The sequence below is a fragment of the Lepisosteus platostomus genome, chromosome 7 (genome assembly GCF_059453375.1).
Source record: "Lepisosteus platostomus isolate fLepPlt1 chromosome 7, fLepPlt1.hap1, whole genome shotgun sequence".
Classification (NCBI taxonomy): Eukaryota; Metazoa; Chordata; class Actinopteri; order Semionotiformes; family Lepisosteidae; genus Lepisosteus; species Lepisosteus platostomus.
The window spans coordinates 21,986,223-22,007,567 of NC_142617.1; the positions used below are offsets into that span (position 1 = coordinate 21,986,223).

The following is a 21,345-nucleotide window of genomic DNA, read 5'->3' on the forward strand; positions in this document are numbered from 1 at the left end:
TTAGGTGGCCCAGCCCTATTTAAAAAACATAAACCTGTGTCTTCACTACCTACTGTAAGTCTGGTCTTGAACGCATGCCATGCCTCGATCAAAGGAGATTTCTGAGGACCACAGAAAAAGAGTTGTCTCCCCAGGAGTGGTCGTCCAACAAAAATCACTCCAAGAGCAATGCGTATAATATTCCGGGAGAACCCCAAGGTAACGTCTAAGGATCTGCAAGCCTTTCTTGCACTGGTTAATGTCAGTATTCATGAGTCCACCATCAGGCAAACACTGAACAAGAATAGTGTGCATGGGAGGATAGCAAGGAGGAACTCCAAGAAGAACACTGCTTCCCGTTTAAAGCTTGCTAAAGACCCCTGGAAGAGCAGAAGAATACCGGAAGAATGTTCTGTGGACGGATGAGTCGAAAATAGAACTATATGGCTTAAATGAGAAATGTTATGTTCGGCAAAGACCAAACACTGCATTCCAACATATGAACCTCCTCCCAGCTGTGAAACAGGGTGGTGGCAGTATCATGGTTTGGGGCTATTTTGCTGCCATGGGACCAGGACAGCTTGCCATCATCGATGGAACTATGAATTCTGGATTGTACCAGCAAATTCTACAAGAGAAAGTCAGGATATCCGTCTGTGAACGGAAGCTCAACAGAAGGTGGGTCTTGCAGCAAGACAACGACCCTAAACACACAAGTCAGTCTACCAAAGAATGGTTGAAGATTTCGTGTTTTGGAATGGCCGAGTCAAACTCCAGACCTTAATCCAATAGAAATGTTGTGGCAGGACCTGAAGCGGGGAGTTCATGCAAGAAAGCCTACCAACACAGAGTTGAAGCAGTTCTGTAAAGAGGAATGGACCAAAATTCCTCCAAGCCAATATGCGGGACTGATCAACAGTTACCGTAAATGTTTGATGAAGTCATTGCTGCTCAAGAGGGTCACACCAGTTACTGAAAGCATAGGTTCATATACTTTTTCCGACAAAGGCATTTAATGTTGGATAATTTTGATCAATAAATACATGAAAAGGTATATCCTTTTTTGTGTTATTTGTTTTATTGGGTTCTCTTTATTTATTTTTATGACTTAGATGAAGATCTGATCACATTTCAGGTCAAATGTATGCAGAAATTCAGAAAATTCTAAAGGGTTCACAAACTTTCTAGCACCACTGCATGGCCCCTCATTCTCAAAGCAAGTGTAAATTAAGAAATGTCTTTATTTCTGAAGATATTGAAACTGGAACTCAAGCCCATGCACTCTGAAATCCAATGCCCAGTTCTATCAGATAAGCAGCCTTGTAGTCACAGAAAGTCAGTGCTGCAGATATGGCAGCTGGTTGTTGATCACCTGACTCATCAAATCTTAAGCTGTGGAAGACTAGAATTAGGAGGCTCACGGAGAGAATGGTAGGGTTAAGACTGTATCCCAGATAACATTAACAAGGGATGTCTCAGCTGCAGAGAGCAGCCCTACAGAAATGCTGTGCAGTGGTCTGCAGGAGATGCCAGCTGTCTCCGCTTTAAGAAAACACATTACCACCTGTCCTCTTATCTCCTACTCACAATGAGAAGCTCAGCCTACACTGCCAGGCCATGGTGCGTCCAGATGCCTTTTTTAATGCCAAACAGCAGTTCATGTTTGCCAACTTGCAAGCAATCATGAGAGATCACAGCATATTTCAGATTAGTGCTAGAAGGCAGAAGGGCTGGGGAGAGAGCCGTTAAACTGCACATCCTCCCTTCAGCTCGGTCTTTCTTAGATCTCCTCTGCCACACTACTAGTGTGGCTGAAATATTTGCCAGTGCATAAGCTTTGAAAATCATTTCGAGTCACACGTGTCTTCTTTTATCAGTGGTATTTCTTGCAGGAGCAACTGTATAAACTAAACATATTGTACAAAGGCTGACATCTTCTAGAAGGAGCTGCACAAAGAGAAAACCAGATACCCATTTCTTAATATTTCACAATTGATTACAATTGTATTAAAAAATTATAAATTTTGTCTTAATCTCTATGTTAGGTTTTGGTTTTCATATACAAAACCAATAAAAAAATTCACAGAAACTGCACAATCTGCAAATCTGTTTTGCACAGAGAATTAAATTCCACTTTTTCAATGCAAGCTGCATCTTCTGTAGTAATAATTAAGTTAAATGTAGCGTACATGGTCAATAATAGAAATTAGAATAAAAAAGGTATGCAGTTTCCAGGTAACAAGGCTAATGAGCATCCGTTCTTCACTGACTGCCATCAATTACAGACCCAAATGAATCAGGAATACAACTGCCTCAACCTTTGCTTCAGAAGCAAGAACAATATGGACATGTTGACCTTACTATAAAATTCAGATCATTTTGGTATTCAGAAATGTACTGTAGTAATTACTAGTTCATAGCAGAGATGATACACTTAAATTTTGGCTGATACGTCTAGACATTAATCCCCCCATTAAAGTTGAGTACTTCACAATGCACAGGTCGAGCTATGAGGAAGACTGATGATTTTAGCTCTAACTAGGTAAAAATGTCCAAACATACTGTTTTGTATATAGAGGACTATAAAGGACAGTTACATATACTGTCCTCTATAAAACCTTCATATACTGTATGTCATACACACAGAAAATACTATAGATTCTGAACTATATTGAATATATTCATTGAGGGTTTTTGTCTCTATACAGGTCCAGATATTGACACCCCAATCACTAACCTATTACTGCTAAAGACCAGACAAAATCGAATTATCACACCGCCTGCACAGTGTGCATCCTGCTGTAATCCCATCAGGAAACTCCACAGATCATAGGCACTGACAATGCTGAGGCATTGCAATAACAGAATGTTACACCGTTTGCCTGCTCAGAAACCATTACTGATATTCCTAAGAAACAGATAGCGTGCACAAAACATCAGAATGGTTATCTGTATATCATACAAATTTAAAAACTTTTCAAATTCAGAGAGAATGTTATGTAATGTCATTCTACAACCTGCTGTTAAAAAAATAACAGAAACTCGGACACTTTCCATTCCAAGATGCCAGCAGACTACAATAGGACAGATGTTTTAACTTGGGTTACTTAAACACAAGCAGTACTTAAAGTGAAAGAAAAAAAAGGATATATCACTCCCTAACTCTTACTTTGTGATCACACTAGTGATACGCACAGACAGCAATTGCTTCTTTGAACCAGGTGAATTTAAACCAGATTACAATTGTTGAAACCGAGCTCCCTTCAGTCTACTGGAACACTGAAATCAAGAGGACAGAGCAGGAGGCTTCTAAGCCATAGATGCGTCTTGGCCCCAGTGAGGAGGTCATGCCCTAGCTGTCACTCTAACTAGAAGACATGCTGACAATAACCTCCAGCCCTCCCACCCCCAAGAGAAAATGACATGCCATCTTCTCCCTAATTTAGATGTAAGCTACTCCTATAGAAGGTAGCTCTCTGCTCTTAAAAGAGATTCTCATCTCTCTCTCACTCTCCATCTCTTTCTGTCAGGTGTACTGTTACAGAGGATTCTTCAGTTTCATCACCACACCCTTTCCAGATAAACTCCACACAAAAGAGAGGGGTATACCTAAAGCTCCCCAGACTCACTCCGTCTCCCCATCGAAAATCAGGTTTAGCTTTTTGATAAATAAGCCACTGTCTACTGGGCCCTTGAGATCAAGCTCTTTTCCTGAAAATCACTGCCACCCCCAAGTTTTGGATTTCAAAACTCATGAGAAGGTAATGATCATGTTCCTGACTTCAGAGCAAAAATGATATCAAGTTCCATGAAAATAAATAATTAAGAAAACATATTAAGCTGGTGCATGTCCAAGATCTAGAACACGTAAATTAAGTCCGTATTTTCTATGCACATCTTCATTGTTAATGTTTTTAGAAATAAACACTTTATTATAATTGAAGTGGTGGGAAACAAAAAATAAGTATGTTTTTCCAGTGCTTAAAAAGTTTAATATACAATTTTATCACCATTGGAAAACACAACTCATTATGATGCAATTTCAGAGACTTTCCTTTGTTTGTTTTTTTCTCAATAGTAAAATTTAAATGTCTAACATTAATGTTTCCTTTTTAAATATTTAGAAATCTCACAAAGAACACAAAGTAAATAAACTGAAGAAGAAAGAAGAAGAAAAAAACCTGAAAAAGGCTCCACGGCCGAAACGTTGTGTTTTCTTTCTTCTCTTTTCAGCATGGAATAAACCTATTACTTGTTCCAAGGAAAATAAAGCTCACCAAGGATTCTCATGTTAAGCCATCCTCAACAGCAGGCACCAAAATGCTATAATTTGAAGAGTATTCTTAATTCTTTACAGCTGAAAGATTTTAATTAGATGACAGAAAACTGCATGATTACAAATGCTGCCAACCAGCAACAACAAAAATAAAGTTCACAGTAGCATAACTGCCTTGAAGCCTGATCACATCTGGTCTCAGAACCTTTACAAAGCTGGGCTTGGAGTTAACCCTGGTGTCCTGTCCAGCTTAGTGTTACACAACCTGTCCTACTTTAAAATGGTGAAGAATGTTACATTTTTTTTTTCACTCCTCCAATATCCTTCCTGAAGTCTAATACAGTTTGTCTAATTTTGGCACACAATAGCTGCTGCACATCAGCAAGCAGATGCTGCACTTCAGAGGATTTTGCACTTACTGTAAGTGTTTGGGGATCCTTAAAAATCCTATGTGATTGCAATTATTATTATTTCTGTTTTTAAGGGATGAAGAAGAAAAAACACAAACAATAACAAAGTTATTGAATTACCTTTTTCATTAGTAAGAACACATACCAGCCATTAAACATGCTGCAAGCAAGTCAAAACGTGGAAACCAAAAAGGAGCTAAGTCTTTTAAAACTCAGCACCAGAAAACAACACACTGAAATGACACAATGTTTTAATTACTTTTATTAGATCAAGAAGTCAGAAATTATTTTTCTTTTTACAATATAAATGAGTTTCATTACTTTCCAAGCTCTAAAATCCAACATGTAACATTCAGCACTGTGTAGCAAGCAAATTAACTCCAAATGTGAAAATAAAGATGCAAATAAATCACTTGAAAAAAATTGAACAAAAACACACTGCAAAATCAAAGTAATTAGTGATTAGAAAGTAACTGTTTTCCTTAACTGAGCTAATAATATCATTTTTTCCTTTCTCATTGACTGGTACAATTCATATTGCTGAAAACTGAGTGAACTGCAAATAATCTAATGTCTTTATGACAGGAGACAGATAATGAAAGAGGAGTAGTGAAGCCAGGCAAAAGAGACCTGAGCATAACAGGGTCAAGTCATTGTCTGGAATTACATTAAGTGGACACAGGGACCACGGGAACAAGTAATCAGTCTACTCTGTCCCAAACAAAAAGATACAACAGCCATATCAGGTAACATTACAGCCTTGCTTCTCTTTAATGCTCTTGTTTCTAATGCTTAATATAAAAGTCAAAACTGAACTGTGCTTACTGAACTTTCAAATCATTTAGTTTCTTCTGGCATTACAGTCTTAGAAAGCCAGGCATTTTTTTCAGGAATTAAACCTTTAGCTTTCTAGGGAAATATAATACAAAACTAGGCAGCAACATGAAGAAATTTAGGCTGTGTTCTATTCACTGTGGATGTGAATCCTCTTTTCATTAGGGCAACAATAATGAAAATGGGCCAGAATTCTGCATTCACATCACTGGTACTGAATCCTCTGAAGTAAGTAACTTTGCAAAACCAGTTCAGTCAACAGATGCAATGGCCATGAGACTTTCCTCATTGAATCAACTCAAGAACCTTTTTTCCCATCTCAGGAGATCTCTACTGAGAGGCTGTGCCAGTAGGCCCTTGTTCGCTGGCTAAAGTCCCACAGATGGATAACAAGCCTAGTTTCTGCTGTAGATTTGTATCAGGACATCGCAATTATGCTTACTTCACACCCTTAGTCACACTTCAAGCTTATCAAGCTGCTTTATCTCTGATGCTGTTTCAGAGCTTTTCAGCAGTACCTGATGGTTAGATAAAACTCATCCTTAAAATATATCTAAGCATACAGTAGATAACAAAAGCAAACTCCTTGCATCAGGCAGTGTCTGGCTTGATGAAGTACTGTAAATTAAATGGAAAGACAAAAGTTACACTGTCATGCAACTATACTACTGAGAAATAGTGTCATAGGGCAATTTAAAAAAACAGCTGAGCTTATACAGGGTTTTTAAAAACTTACAATTGGATCATTGTTTTTCTTTGCCCCATACTACTAAGAGATTATTAATTAAATTCTGTCTTTCCCACTAAGACCCCCAAATCTGCACTTGCAAGAGTCATCTGCTATTCTCACATGCAGCCATCACTGGACACAGGAGAGCTTGTGTCAGCTGGGAGAGTTGTGAGGTATTTTAGATAATAATACTGCCAGGTCACAGGTCTGGCAAATCACAGAAGTCACAGCCTGTTCTGGCTCAACAGCTCCAGCTCACACAAAACTGATGGGACTCAGTGAACTATGAACCATTAAGATATCACACATACTGTACAACCAACTGAAGAAATTAAGAAAAAAGACATGCTGGAGCAGAGGAAATGTGATTTCTAAAACAGAAACGGGCATCAGTGCAAAGGATTAAAAAGAGTTCAAAATAATTCCTTTAGTCTTGAATCTCAGTCTTGTCTGAGAGACAGTTTCATACCGCAACATATAAGCCTGCTCTTCATATCACGACAGGTGAGCAGAATCTGCTATAGCATGAGTAAAGCGGTCATCCAACATTGCCATAGCTAAGGCTTAACAAGAACACTTCATTTTGGTGGGCACATGCACTTGCAGAAGCTGCATAAAAAATGGAAGACTCAATTAATTTGGCTCTGAGGCCGAATGAACCAGAGGAAAGAACATTTACTTTCTGTAAGCAAGATTAAACTTTTTGTACAGAGTAAGGCTTTCACAACATTGCTAGGACAGTGGTATTGTTAGAATAAATTTACAGTGGGTTGTCATGACATATACTTTATAACCTGAGCTAAACTGAAACAAATGATTAAAAATCCTCAGCATCCAAGAACCAGAATGCAGACTCAGTCACAATAACAGACACAGTCTGGTTTCATTTAAATTTTTTAATGAAACTAAAGGAAACTTATTTTAATTATATAACCTTATGTAGCTACTAAACAATCTTCATTTATCTTGGCAGCTGACAAAAAAATCTGTTTTAAAAAAGCCAAAATACTCCTGTAAGCTTAATTTAGATTTCTAAGGTAGCACTTGCTCTCACGGTATAAACTTTCATACTGTATATTAGAGCAACATCCCCAGTTGTATATTCTATGTAGTTTAATGTAATTTAACACCAAAAGGATGCCTAATAATATTAAGTTTTATAGCTTATGAAGAAGACCATTGGCAAGTGCCTTGATTTCTTCCTTGAAAGGGTCAAGCAGAAAGAGCAATCAACACAAGAAATTACTGGACACCCTACAGTTTGCCTACCAGCCCAGTGTTGGTGTGGAGGATGCGATCATCTACATGCTGCAAAGGGCCTACTCACACCTGGACAGGGCTGGCAACACTGTAAGGATCATGTTTTTCGACTTCTCCAGTGCCTTCAATACCATCCAGCCCTTACTTCTAAGGAGGAAGCTGGAGGAGATGCAAGTCGATGCCTCCATGACCTCGTGGATCACTGACTACCTGACGGGCAGACCACAGTCTGTGAGACTTCAGAACTGCGTGTCTGAACTGGTAGTGAGTAACACAGGGGCACCTCAAGGGACAGTTCTTTCTCCATTCCTCTTCACCCTCTATACTTCGGACTTTAAGTACAACTCAAAGTCATGCCACCTGCAAAAGTTCTCAGATGACTCTGCGATTGTTGGATGTATCAAGGGTGAGCAGGAGGAGGAGTACAGAGGACTGGTCAGCAGCTTTGTGGAGTGGTGTGGGGTGAACCACTTGGAACTGAATGTTACAAAGACAAAGGAACTGGTGGTAGATTTCAGGAGGAAAAAGGTCAAACCTACTCCTGTCTACATCCATGGGAGTGGCGTGGAGATGGTGGACTCGTACAAGTACCTGGGAGTGCACATCGACGATAGACTGGAATGGTCTAAGAACATCGAGGCCATCTATAAGAACGGACAGAGCCGACTTTACTTCTTGAGGAGGCTCAGGTCCTTCAATGTGTGTAGTAAGATGCTACACATGTTTTATCAGTCGGTGGTAGCGAGTGCCATTTTCTACGCAGTGGTGTGCTGGGGCTCTGGGATTAGAGCAGTAGATTCCAAAAGGCTGAACAAGCTCATCAGGAGAGCGAGCTCTGTCATTGGGTCTGACCTGGACCCCTTGGAGGTAGTGGCTGAGAGGAGAATGATGTCCAAACTGGAGGCCATCATGGACAACTTCTCCCATCCCCTCTATGACAGGCTTGCAGGAATGAAGAGCACGTTCAGCAATAGACTGATTCACCCACGGTGCGACAGGGAGCGCTACAGGAGGTCATTCTTGCCGTCTGCCATAAGACTGTACAACGCATCCACCTTGCGTCTTGGCAGAGGCAACAGCGACAGTGACCTGTTTCTGGACTAAACGCATATACACATATACTGCTACATCTGGTCTCTTTCTTTTTCTTTTTCTTTTTCTTTTTCTTTTTCCCGTTTACAACCACTTTTGTGCAATATATGCCAGGGACCTGTGCAATACATTTATATTTATATTTATATCTATGGTTACATCTATATTTATATTCATACGTGTGATACGATTTTCTGTGTACTGTTCTGTTCTAGTTTCCTCTTGTGTGTCCGGACTGTGAGTAACTCTTGTATTGTATTGTATGTATTGTACTATTAGTATATAATTCGTTACACTGTGGCTGTGTTGTGTGTGTTAAGCTGCTGTTGCACTGCAATTTCCCTCACGGGATCAATAAAGTATCTATCTATCTAAATTAAAGACTGCCAGCCTTTCAAATTCCATCCAATCTCCCAGATCAATGTGCTCTCTTGGACCAGTTCTTGGTTAGGCAACATCTCTGAGGCCTCTGCTTGTGTCCTGCAGCCACTTCAGTCCATTTTAATTTCCACTCACGCTAGTCTGCAAATACTGAGACTCTGAGCAAGACCTTAGCACCACAGAAACGGCAGGGACCAGCTCCAAGGCCTGCTGCTGGAACTGATTAGTCCTCCTGGGGGCTGGTCTGGGCAAGTTAGTGGTCGTGACACATACCTCATCATTAGCTAGGATCTACCCATTGCCCTTCACTTGGTACTGTACCAGGCTCCTTGGAAAACAAATGCCTGAGGAACAATTTGTTTCCCTGCCAGTCCTGGTCTTTGTGTGCTTTGCCCTCCATCCAAACTAGAAACCCAAACTTGAGCAGTTTAGTGGAATATAGCCATTGTATAAACACAATCTGAATACAGTAATGATTCAAGAAATGTATTTAACAGGGGCCCAATCCAGCAGAGCTTAATCAACAAAAGAAAAAAAAAGTCTCATTTTAATTAATTAAAATGCCATGTAATTAACAAATTAAAATTACAAGAATGATAAAAAAAAATGTTTTTGTATAAGTTATTCTGGACTCAGCTTGTACTGTACCTGCAATGGAACTATTGCGGGCTTACCACTCACAAAGAAAGGTGTTCTGCACTGAACAGACTTCAGTAATATGAGTGATATTGTTGATATTGATATTTACTGGAAAGGCTGGATTCAACAGTGACAACATTACACTGCATATCTGTTCTTCTTGCTTGAAGTGAGTGCAACCGCCTCCAGTATTGATGCTCATTATTAACTTTTTCTCCCTCGCCTTGCAGTAATGGTTGCCCATTGACAGGAAGCTGAGAGCTCAATAGATAAAGCTGGTCCTTAAGTATTCTAATAATACCTTTTGATTGATTTTTAAAGGACCTTCTAGAGCACATATGGTTTAATCTTTCAAGGGTAGGACTTAGAAGAGTTACAGTATAAAAACTTCTCTTTGGCACACTTGGCTCATTTAATCTCATAAAAAACATTCCAATAAAATATAAAATATTCCATTACTGGCTTGCTAATATTTAAAAAATCTACTGAGTTTGTCAATACCATTGAAAATTGTAAATACTTGTAACAGGTCCTCTCAGAGTTTTCTAAACTAATTGTAATATAACATCCTGTGACTTGAATTTTACACTTTTAACTACTGTACTGTATGTATCATAACATTTTGTTGGCCTTTTTCTTTGTTTCCCTACATTGTCTAGAAAAATTAAAAGATGTCTCAATATAAACATCTCAGTCTTTTTCATAAGTAGCCCTCTTCTAACTCTGTTTCCCAATGTGAATTTATAAAATAGTTTACCTGCCTTCGTGCAAAACATTACATTAATCATCACCTGTTAGGTGTTTACCAAGTATTGAATTATATCTATATATTTTTTAATTTAATTTACTGCTTCTACAGTGTTTCAGTGAATCCTCTGCTTTACTTCAAATAATTGTTTCCATAATCTTGTACCTATAATTACTTGAGTTAGTTTTGCCAATCCTCTTTGAGATGGGTACTACGTTGGCAATTTTCCATTTCTAAGGTACTACTCCTGTCTTGAGCGAACGTTGGAAGAGTTACATCAATGGCTTCTAAATAACATATTTTACCATCTTGAGATTAATCTTGAGTGGTTCTAATATCCAAAACAGTTCCGTCGTTCTGCTGCCGGATACATGTTGTTGACGTATTCATTAGTAAACAGCTGAGTGAAACCACACCAGCTATTTACCACATCATTTCCTTTTCTTTGTTAATCTTTTTAACAATCAGGAATGAAAATATGAGAACATAAGAAAGTCTGCAAATGAGAGGAAGCCATCCACCTTACCTAGTTTTGTTGTTACATTTTAAAGTAAAATACAACATATTTTTTCATAAATGCTGTGTATGATTTAGATAATACACTCCTACACAATGAACTAAAATAATGAGAAAACAATGCTTTTTAAAGTACAATGTAAACGAAATACTGCGATGGGCATCAAATTGCATCAGTATGTTAATGCTCATTGTAGTATAGGTACACCTTTAGCAGAAAGCAACATAGGACAGTGGAGAACAAATAGTGCATCAGTTGAATATATTTACACTATAAATAAAACTGCTCATTTATTATAACTGGAAAAATAAAGTACAAGTATTGCAGTTGCAGTTGCACATTATCAGAAGGAAGATGCAATACACAGGATGTTGCTAATTACTTTACAGGATGGTGGATATTTGACCTCACCTCTTGTCTGACATGGCAAGCATGATCCCAAAATGACTGCATTTAAAATACATTTTGGAAGCTTTCTTTAAAATCACATGGTGGTAATCTTGCTGTCAATGTAAACAACAAGAATTACAGTAGATTAAAACAAAAACAGATATGATAGTTTCCCCTAATATGAAGAGCCTAGTCCTTTTCAATTTCCTCCTGGCTTGTCAATCGCCTTAGAACTTACTTACCCAGTGAAACTTAACAGTTACAAATATACAGTTAATCAGTGTTCCAGTAGGGAACTTAAGTATTGCTGCATTTGCAACAAAAAAGGACATATTGCACTGTTCTAACAGTAAAAGGTGTTCTCAAGGTACAAGTCATGCTGTGATTTATTGGACAATTAAACCAAAACAGTGCTAAAAAATTCAGTCCAAAAGGACAAGAAGAAAAATTTCTCAAAGGAAACTGAGCTATTCATCCAAAACACCTTGCAATAATTTAAAGGAAACACAAATACAAAAGGATGTTAAAAATATTTCATTTGTAGGAGCTCAAGTTAAAAAAAGACAAGGAGAAGGGATTTCAGCTGCAGGCTGGATGCAGGCACAGTCCATATTCATTATTTTAAGGAAAGGCAAACAAGAAAATGAATTCTTTTGAATTAGAAGGATTATCTCCTCTTTCTTATGCCATCAGAGTGGTTTCTACAGTTTGAAAGAGCCAACAGATGTCTATCAGATATTCCTCTGTCAGGGAGGGCTAGGGGGAGTAGGGGGTCTGTGTCTCAGATATGACTTTTACTGCCATGTGCCAACTGTGCAGCGCTCAGCAGATGACTTCCACTGCCGGTGAAGGGCTGCCTCTTCCGTCACGCTAAAGCACGTTCCAACCCCCCCGGCCCCCAATGCACACATTAGTTTGGTCACCCCCACATCCATTCACAGGGCCCAGCAAGCTACAATGGACTTCATTTCCCTAAGGTCAGCCCCAGCCAACACTAAAAAAATAACAGTGGATTTTGTTTTCCTTTTCCTCTTGTTCTGTCAATGATTGTGAATGGAATAAAAACCTTATTCCAAATGTATGACCCCTGAGCCCTTGGTTCTGAAGTGTAAACTACATAGTGAATGTACAATTTGTTACAGACCTCTTACTCAAAATATCTGTGGAAGTGGTCACACGGTTTTAAGTTGTATCTTGCATGTGAAAATATAATTATTAGTCATCAGAAAATTTGAGTGGGTGTTAAACAGCAAGACTAAAAATAAGTAGTACTTTTAGCAGAAAGCTCTAATGGTACCAAAAGGCAGAGAAATCAGTACAACAGTCAAGCACATATTTGTGTAGATGAAAAATTTCAGCTTTGTTCATTGTTCCTACAGCTGCTTAAGTTCTAGGGAACAGTAAAGAAACACTGAGCAGAATGGTTTTAAATCCTTCCCTATATACTGTAGCAAATAATGTTATATTGCCTGGAAAGACAAAGCTTAACCAGTAACCTCTGGAGTAGAGCAAATGAGCAACCCATTAATAGAGATGTCTTTGTTTGTATGTATCTTTACCATTGAGTGTATAATGCTACTGCACTAAAGCAATGTGAAAATAAAGGAGTGATGGATATGTTTCAGAATATGGACATTTGGAAATTGTGTGCATTACACATTAACTAAAGAATGCTAAACAGGAGACAAGCTTTCTTTGAGAGGCTGTTGACTGTACTGTATGTTAAAGGAAAATGTTCAGGTCACACCATTACCTCTTACAGCTTGGAAAAACAGAGTTGTTGAAACAAGGATTATCTTTACAATGGGTTTAGTACTGGCTAATCATAGAAGTCAGCACCTTAACATGATAAACCTTTTTAGGGTTAAAATATATTTTCATAGTTTTTTATAGTTTATCAATGATAGTCATGGATAGAAAATAATTTCACTACCAGCTTTTTACATGGTTTATTTAAAAAAGTTTCAAAAGATATTAATGAGAAAAAAATCCAAATTCAATTAGGTATCTTAGACATTCCTTCCAAAACTGCATTTTTTTGCTGGCTCACAAATGGCATTGACAGCTCTGTCTTTGTTTCAGTGTGAACAGTGTGCTTTAAGGAGATTCTAGACAGGGAGAAAGCCTTCTCGTTTCTCTAGGAAAGAGATAAGAAAACATTTTGCAGCTTTGTAATTATTCAGTAGAATGCCCTGAATCACTAACGAAATATCCTGCTTAAGAGTTGATACAAGTTTAAAGCCTTGTAAATTTGTAATCGTTTTTGCAAATGTCTCCTGCAGGCATGTAGTCCAAGTTGCTCTGACAACATAATTATATGTAGAAATCCTGGTGTGCAGGGGCACAAAACATGTCTTTAAGGACAGGGTTGAAAATTGTGCCTGTATCGTTAATGTTGTGCTTGAACCTTGTACAGAGTAAGCAAAATGTATTACAGCTGTGGGTCATACTCATTAATTATGGGAATTTCAAGCCAAACGGTTTTTATTTCTATTTTCACATGAACCAATCTGAAAATATTATATTTTATTCATTTTTTACAAAGTATTTTTAGCATCTGATTTACAGTAATGACAAACACATGGAACACATATGAACTACTTTTTTTTTCCTCCAGGAAACTACAATGCTAAGGCCTAACGAGATGACAAAGAATATTAGAAACAGCAGACTGGTTGTTATTTGTTAGTGGCTGACATGACAAGACTAAATGGGATATTTTGACAAAACGTCAGAGCACCCTGATTTTTTTAAATCAATTGTTATACTCTCCATGACTACTTCTGTGTCTCTGACTGTAGAAAATAGTTGGGTTTGCAATCTGCTCTAAGCATTTTGTCTCTTCTTCTGCACAATTCCTATTTTCAGTTTAGAACACTTTTTAGAAATGATCTTAAGTTTGTAATGACAGAGAATAAGTCAAACTTTTTTTCAAATGGCACCTTTCAAGGATCCTTCACAAAGTGCTGTACATTAAAAATAATTTAAATACAAAAACATACCATATAAAATATTAATAAAAAAGTAGGTAAGAGTTACAACAATAAGAATAGATTAACGGCTACAAAACTAATAACCTTTTGCACACCCTGGAACAAGGATATTTCCATACATATGGATACACAAAATTAACAGCGGTTGCACAGTGTTGTAGTCCCACCCCAGATAATTTTCCAACAACCAATTTCAAATATGAAAACTGTTTTTTGGGGAACACCAATGAGAAGGGTTGGTTACAATCTAAGTGAGAACAAAGTAGGAGTATTTAAAACACAAATGAGAAAGGAATTCCAGAGTGTGGAAGCAACAGAACCAAATTAAATAATAGTAAAGAAGGAAAAAAAACACTGGTGCCATTATTAGAAGGGTTAAGAGATTTGAGCTCCACCAGGCTCTTTTCTCCTAGCGACAATGTTTAAAAAGGCTCCAAGTCAAGTCCAAGCTGATAACACTCCGCAGCTCTGACAAACCAGCCTGGCGTTTTCTAAATGGGTGCACGACCCTGTCTCCAGTCATCTTGATTAGATTACAATAAGAGCCTTAGTGACAGGTCCTGGACATCTATGCAAAGCACTGATACTTGAGACCAGTTCACAATGCTGAGGATAAGGGGATGAAAGAGAAGCAGCGACCACTGAAGTTTGAAATACTTGCCATTTTGTGACATAATCAGTGACTGGCCGATCTGGACTGACAGCCCCTACTCACACTCACACAAACAAACGCCTTGAAAATAAGTTTTCTTAGGCAGGGAGGGCCAGCCTAGCTCTGCATTCTGTTGGGCTTGGCCCTGTGTTTTGTTTGAACACTGGTTGTCAGCATTCAGAAAAGACAAAGAGTTAAAGGCTAGTGAAAAGAATGGCACAAGAAGGAAGAGCATACAGTAAAACAGGTTTATTAAAACAAAATGAAGTGCTCAGAATTAACATGGACAAGGATGTTCTGGGTTAAGGCAGCTACGCAGGCAACAGTAACAGCTGTCATTCTAAAGACCAAGAGGGAACTGCAGCGAATTTTAAGGACTTAGGCTAGAAACTGTTTCATTATAAGAAGCAGCAAAAGCAAGAATTACTTGTTAGAGTCTACACTTTAAAACAGACACTCAGTAATAAGAATACACTGTCAAAAGCTTGTCAATCTACACAGAAGAAATTATGAAGTGCAAAAAAGTCAGTTTCTCCAATACTTTTTCAACACCACTTTGAGCATGCTCAGTGATCCTAAAAATTATGGAATTTACTTTCTCCTTGGCAACATCTTTGCCATTAAGGAAAGGCTGGACACCATTTTTTATGTCTAAACTTTAAGATGGAGTACTGTAACTACACAGCATCTAATGAGTGCCAATACTTACAAAGAGTATTTTCAGCTTTGGCTATGCAATCTATAACACAGTTACAAATAATATCCATCCATTTTCCAAGCCACATTATCTAATACAGAGTTGAGGGGCAGCCAAAGCCCATCTCAGCAAGCAATGGGTGCAAGACAGGATACACCCTGAATGGGATGCCAGTCCATTGTAGGACACACACACAAACATGCACACACTCAAACCACTGACCATTTTTCCAGAAGCCAATTAACCTACCAGTATGTCTGTGGACTAAGGGAGGAAAACAGCACCCTAGGGAAACCCATGCAAACACGGGGAGAACATGCAAACTGAACATGTAGATAGCAACCCAGGAATGTAAGCCAGGTCCCCAGCACTATGAGACAACAAAGTTAACCACTGCTCACTCACAACCACCATGTCACAAATAATATCTGTTATTTCAAACCTGTCATTAAATGCTGTAGCAAATATCGTACATGTGTTGTAAATAAATTTACACGCTCCTTGTATTGAAATTCTAGATCACACACATAAAACTACTGCCACATGAAGATTTTCAGAGAAAAAAAATGTAACTAAATGATTTTTAAATTATTTACTAATACAGAATGATGATGATAAGGTGCCTCTAACTGCAAAACAATAGTGGTGAACATAGCACTGAACCAGCACCCTAAGAACTACCTCATGCTGCCCCCTAAAATGTACAATTATTTTTTATTTGGGAAACAAAACAATTGCTTTGGATCAGTTCAATCAATAGCTGGTTCAAGTCAGAAACTGAAAGCCCACATAGAACAGAAGCCAACACTAGGACAGCCACAGCTGGAGGACACCTTGCCAAATTCAGAGCCAGTTCCACAAATAAACAGGGCTTGTACTCACTGGCCACTTCCAGGGATGCATTTTGGCTGATGGCCTCCCCCAGGTAGTTCCTGGCCACGCAGACGTAACTGCCCTCGTCCGGCTTGCTGCGGCGCCCGTGCACGATGCGCAGGAAGAAGAGCGAGCCACTGGGCAGCAGCATGCGGTGGGAGCGGGGGTCATCCTTGTCGGTCTCCACCCGCTCTCCGTCCTTGTACCACTCCACTGTGGGGGTGGGCCGGCCCTCCGCCTTGCAGTTGAGGGTGGCCGGCTCCCCCTTGGAGACGATCAGGTCAGAGGGGTGCTCCACAATCCGAGGAGGGGAGTCCTCCTGGCGAAGGCGGGATCCTTTGACAAACACAGAAAAGAGGTAACTTTACTAACCCACAAGTGCTTTAACTGATTTCTGCCAATCCTGTTCTCGGCAAAGGTACCTTTACAGCTAAAACAGATCAAGTTTTTCCTGAACCTGATTTTCTCAGGCATGTCCAGTTTATGTCCCTGAACCAAGCCAAGCTTGTAATCTATGTACTTGTTAATCTATTCTGTTCCTATTTTGTAACAAGAGGGAACCTCCTGGAAGGGTGGACTTTCCCTGAAGCTAAGATGGCTCAGAGAGAATGCCGGCACACAAGATGGCATCAACAGGCAAATGCTGAAACAAAGAAACAGCTGTGTGCCCTGCTCACTGATACCACCCCGGGCATGAGCTCTTCACTTCACTGCCCTCACAGAAGAGATACAAGAGCATAAGGACACTTACCACCAGATTCTTCAATAGCTTTTACCCACAAGCAGTAGGATTGGCAAATACATTTGGCCATACCCCTTGGACCACACCTACACCATCTACCTCGTTGTAATCTTATTTATCGCAGTCATTGTTTACATGTCTGCATTGTTTACATTCAAACTGTTTACTTGTACATTGTCTAATGTTTGTTTGTATACTGTCTTGATGCACTGTCTGCACTTTATATTTTACACTTTTTTTAACAATCGAGAGACTTTTTGTAAGAATTCCATTGTACCAGCACCGGTTGTACCAGTTACATATGGCAATAAAGTTTAAGTTCAAGGTTCAAGGTCTATATAAAATTGACTAACGAGCCAGTAGCAGGTACACTGGAAGTTGGGGAAGCACTTCTGAGTGAGTGCAGACTGCCACAGTTCCAGCCAGTGTAGTGTTTTACTGTACTGCCATAACAACTAGAACACTCATGATGAGAGAAAAGGATTGTAAGAAATAAAATCTAAGGGACATAAACTGAATGGAATACAAACCTGATAAACCTGGACACATAGAGTGTGAGTATGGAAACCATTTCTTTTGAATAAACGGTATTGTCTTATAAAAGAAACATACCTGTGGCAGCTTTGTAGCCCCTGGTATTTAGACATGGAACTCTACGATAGTCAAGAAACTAAGAGCTAGGCTTTATTTTAGTTTGATGCTTTATTTTTTCTATTATTTTTTATATAAAAATAAACGTTATTAAACTGTCTGGCCTGTCGGGGTGTGTCTGTGTGACGGGCCCCACTAATATTTGTTCCCATGTGGCATCACACAGGACAGATTTCAGAAACACTGTGCTCACTCAATTATTTCAGACAACCTCGATGGACGTGTGTTACATTGCATGTATCACCTTAAACTATCCTGCTATGTGCTCACCTGTAACTTCATCTACAGGAAAAGAAATTGTATCCTTCAGATAAGACATTAGACTAAGGTCCTAACTACTTGATCATTAAATGATCCCATGGAATAGAGTTAAAAAAGCAGGAGTGTTTACTCCAGTGTGCTGGCTAAATACCAGTCTGGATTTATATAATCTTGCCTCGCTAAGGTTTATTTTTGGTGAGCTCCTTAATATTTTTTTTCTCTAACTAATCTGTTGTATTGCAGGGCTGCTGGAAAAGAATGGCTGCCAGTGGGGGGTGAATTTTAGTGATGGTACTTTGAGATCCTTCAAGATAAAAGCTGCTACTTTATATAAATGATTTTCTCTATGTCAAGAAATACACTGGAAGTACCATCCACCATTAAAGCCTTGAGACAAATTAACAGAGAGCACAGTCTTATGGAACACCAAATGAATTATGGGAGTTTTTCATGACACGTTTAGATCAGCATGCAGGTCTTCTTAAAAGTCAAATCTTGCAATGAAAATTAAGGTTCTGCTTCACTGCACTGCTCTTTAAACTACCCATAAAATTCATATTGCCAAACAGCTTCAAGTTCAACCCTCAAGCCTTTTAAGGGAAGATGGTTTTGCATGGCAGTTCTATATGTGATAACAACTCATGCATTTTTTTTGCTTCATTAATGATAAGAAAATTTTAAACTTGCTAAACTTGTTTCTATTCATCCTTTAATTATCTCCAATTTTTCAGTGCTGTAGAAAAAAACACTAAATCTGGGACTCTGTAATTAAAAACCTTTCTGAGGTCAGAGCTGAAAGCCAAAATAAACACAACTGAGATGCTTGTGAGAAGGGTGTCACCAATTATTGCTTGATGTTGAAACATAAACGCACTTAGTGAAAGAGAAAAACAATCTTCCCATCACAATTTACTGATCAGCAATGACCGTTAAGCTCTTGGAAAAACCTGGTTAACATGCTAATCATGAAGACACAGAACCAGGGAGGTTTTGGAGTCTGAGAGCAATCAGCTCCAATTAAATAGGTTTGGCTTAATTGTCTCAGCAGTGCTATGTATTTTTAAGCAAGAGCAAGGAAATTATTCATTGTTTCATCTGACTGCTAACTGTCTAAGTGAGGAAGTTCATTATAGTATGAACTCAGCAGCAATTCTCATTCTTATCATAAGAACAAATGCTGATTTGCAAATTTAAAGGAAATCCAGCAATAGAAAATAAAACCAAAAACTGAAAACAGAATATCTCTGAACCTCAACAGCTGGAACATAACTAAAAACATTGTCATCTACTGTTACAATCATTATTATTGTTGTTCTATTTAATTTAACAGTATATATTTCTCTAATCATAGATCGCAAATATTTTTTTAAGAAAAATATATTGAGCAGAAGAGGATTTTCTCTGAAGCCCCTGAGACTGTTCATTGCAGGAGTTCACGGGGAACAAAAGGTTGCCTGTCAAGCAGACTGACTGATGTTCTCCTTAATTAGTGTTCTGTAAAGCAGGAACCATAGTGAACTGAAACATTGATCACTGACCCAGCATTTAACAGAGAAACACCTTTGCACAAGTACACAAAGCAGTCTCATTAACAATGCTACAATTATTAAGACAACAAAGTAATGAATGAACAAATGTAACAACAATAAAGAATATGTGTTTTTTAGAGAACTTATCACCTTGGATGATGAAACAGTCGAGGCCCTTTAAATATCTAAGCAGCTCATTGTTGATGTGACATTTTGCAATGTATTCTCCTTCAGTTTTTATGAGGCAATTTGATATATGAAATCACTGAATTATGTTTTTTTATAGAAAAGCTTTACAGTACTTTAATTACATAAACAAAGATAGTACACTATTAATAATTTGTTTTGACCATAACATGACCTTTCTTTTATTTACTAATCATTAAGGCTGAACCTGACTGGCATATAAGAAAAGGCAAGCAACAAATAATGTCTCCATTGATCCCTGCTTTTAAGGTTTTGTTAAATGGAAATGTCCCATTGGGACATAACTCTCACCTGTACCTGTTCTTAAGATTTAGCACTTAGGATCTGATTTTGACACTGGAATGATTGGTTGTTTTTAAACTATGTCAATAAAAATAAAAATATTTTAAGTCAGGATTGTGTGATATCTTCTTCAATTATAAACTATAACTATAACTATAACAGTTGCCCAATCTCACAATTAAAAAAACCCTTCCAACTCTAATCCCATTAAATCCATTTTTTGATGTTAATTGCATTTAAACAACACAATTCTTTGCAGAATTTCCAGACTTCATTTAGTCTGAAAAGGAAACACAAACTATGTGAAAAACATTTCAAACTGAATTGCTCGTCCTTTCTCTCTCCTAAACAATTGAATGTGTAAGAAGAATCTAAATGTAAACAGATGAATCCATTTTGGTGTATGTTTAAAAACAAACTCAGGACCAAGGTGATAAGTGATATTCTCTGGCTGCCGTTCACAGATTTGGTATTATTTTTTTAGTTTATGCCCTCAGATTAATCAGGTTCAAATACTAATTTAAAATGGGTACAGAATATACTGATATCAGTAGATCTTTTCTGTCTATGAAATGAATAAAAAGCAAATGGTTGTTAATTATTCAGCATTAATCTACAACCCTGATTCAACTCTGATTCTAACCCTTTATTTTGAATTGTGTATTTTTGCCAGGTGTATCAGAAATCTTCCTACCACAAGCTTTAAACTTTACCAATGAATTCTGTATTCCTCATAGAACACAAACCCTTTCACCCTCAGTGTTTTCCTGAAGCAGAAATCTCATTTCTAACAGGCTCCATTGTCCCTTTGCTACTTATTGGGAACCAGACAGAGAGTCCAGGCCAGAGCCCCGAGGCTAGATTATTTTTTTCACCATTCTTCTTTGTAACAGGTGTAATTACTTTCAAAAATCTTATATAGGAAAAAAGGGAAAATATACAATTTAAATGTTTCCAAAAACCTCCTTATTCAAGACTCTTATTTATAAAACACGCCCACCTTTCATCAACACCTCATCCATGTACACACAGACAGCCAAAGCTCTAACAGGAGGGCTCCTAGTGAATACCTCCTGTAGCTCCCAGAATCTGTATAGGCATTCTTAAAGTAAACCGACACCCCAGAAGCTGATGGAAACAAAGCCCTGGGTCAGTGAAGTGCTTGACTGATACCCAATGAAGGTTAACACCAGATTTGGCTG

At 38.3% G+C, this 21,345-nt stretch overlaps 1 protein-coding gene across 5 annotated transcripts in view; it reads right to left on the reverse strand.

Moving 5' to 3' along the window:
- robo1 (roundabout, axon guidance receptor, homolog 1 (Drosophila)) overlaps positions 1-21,345 on the reverse strand; it is a 507,989-nt gene that overhangs the window by 194,354 nt on the left and 292,290 nt on the right. For all 5 annotated transcript variants that reach the window (XM_088639703.1, XM_088639701.1, XM_088639702.1 and 2 more), the window contains one exon: positions 16,481-16,807. In XM_088639703.1, coding sequence (XP_088495829.1) covers positions 16,481-16,807 — 327 coding nt within the window. The remainder of the gene's footprint in view (positions 1-16,480; positions 16,808-21,345) is intronic.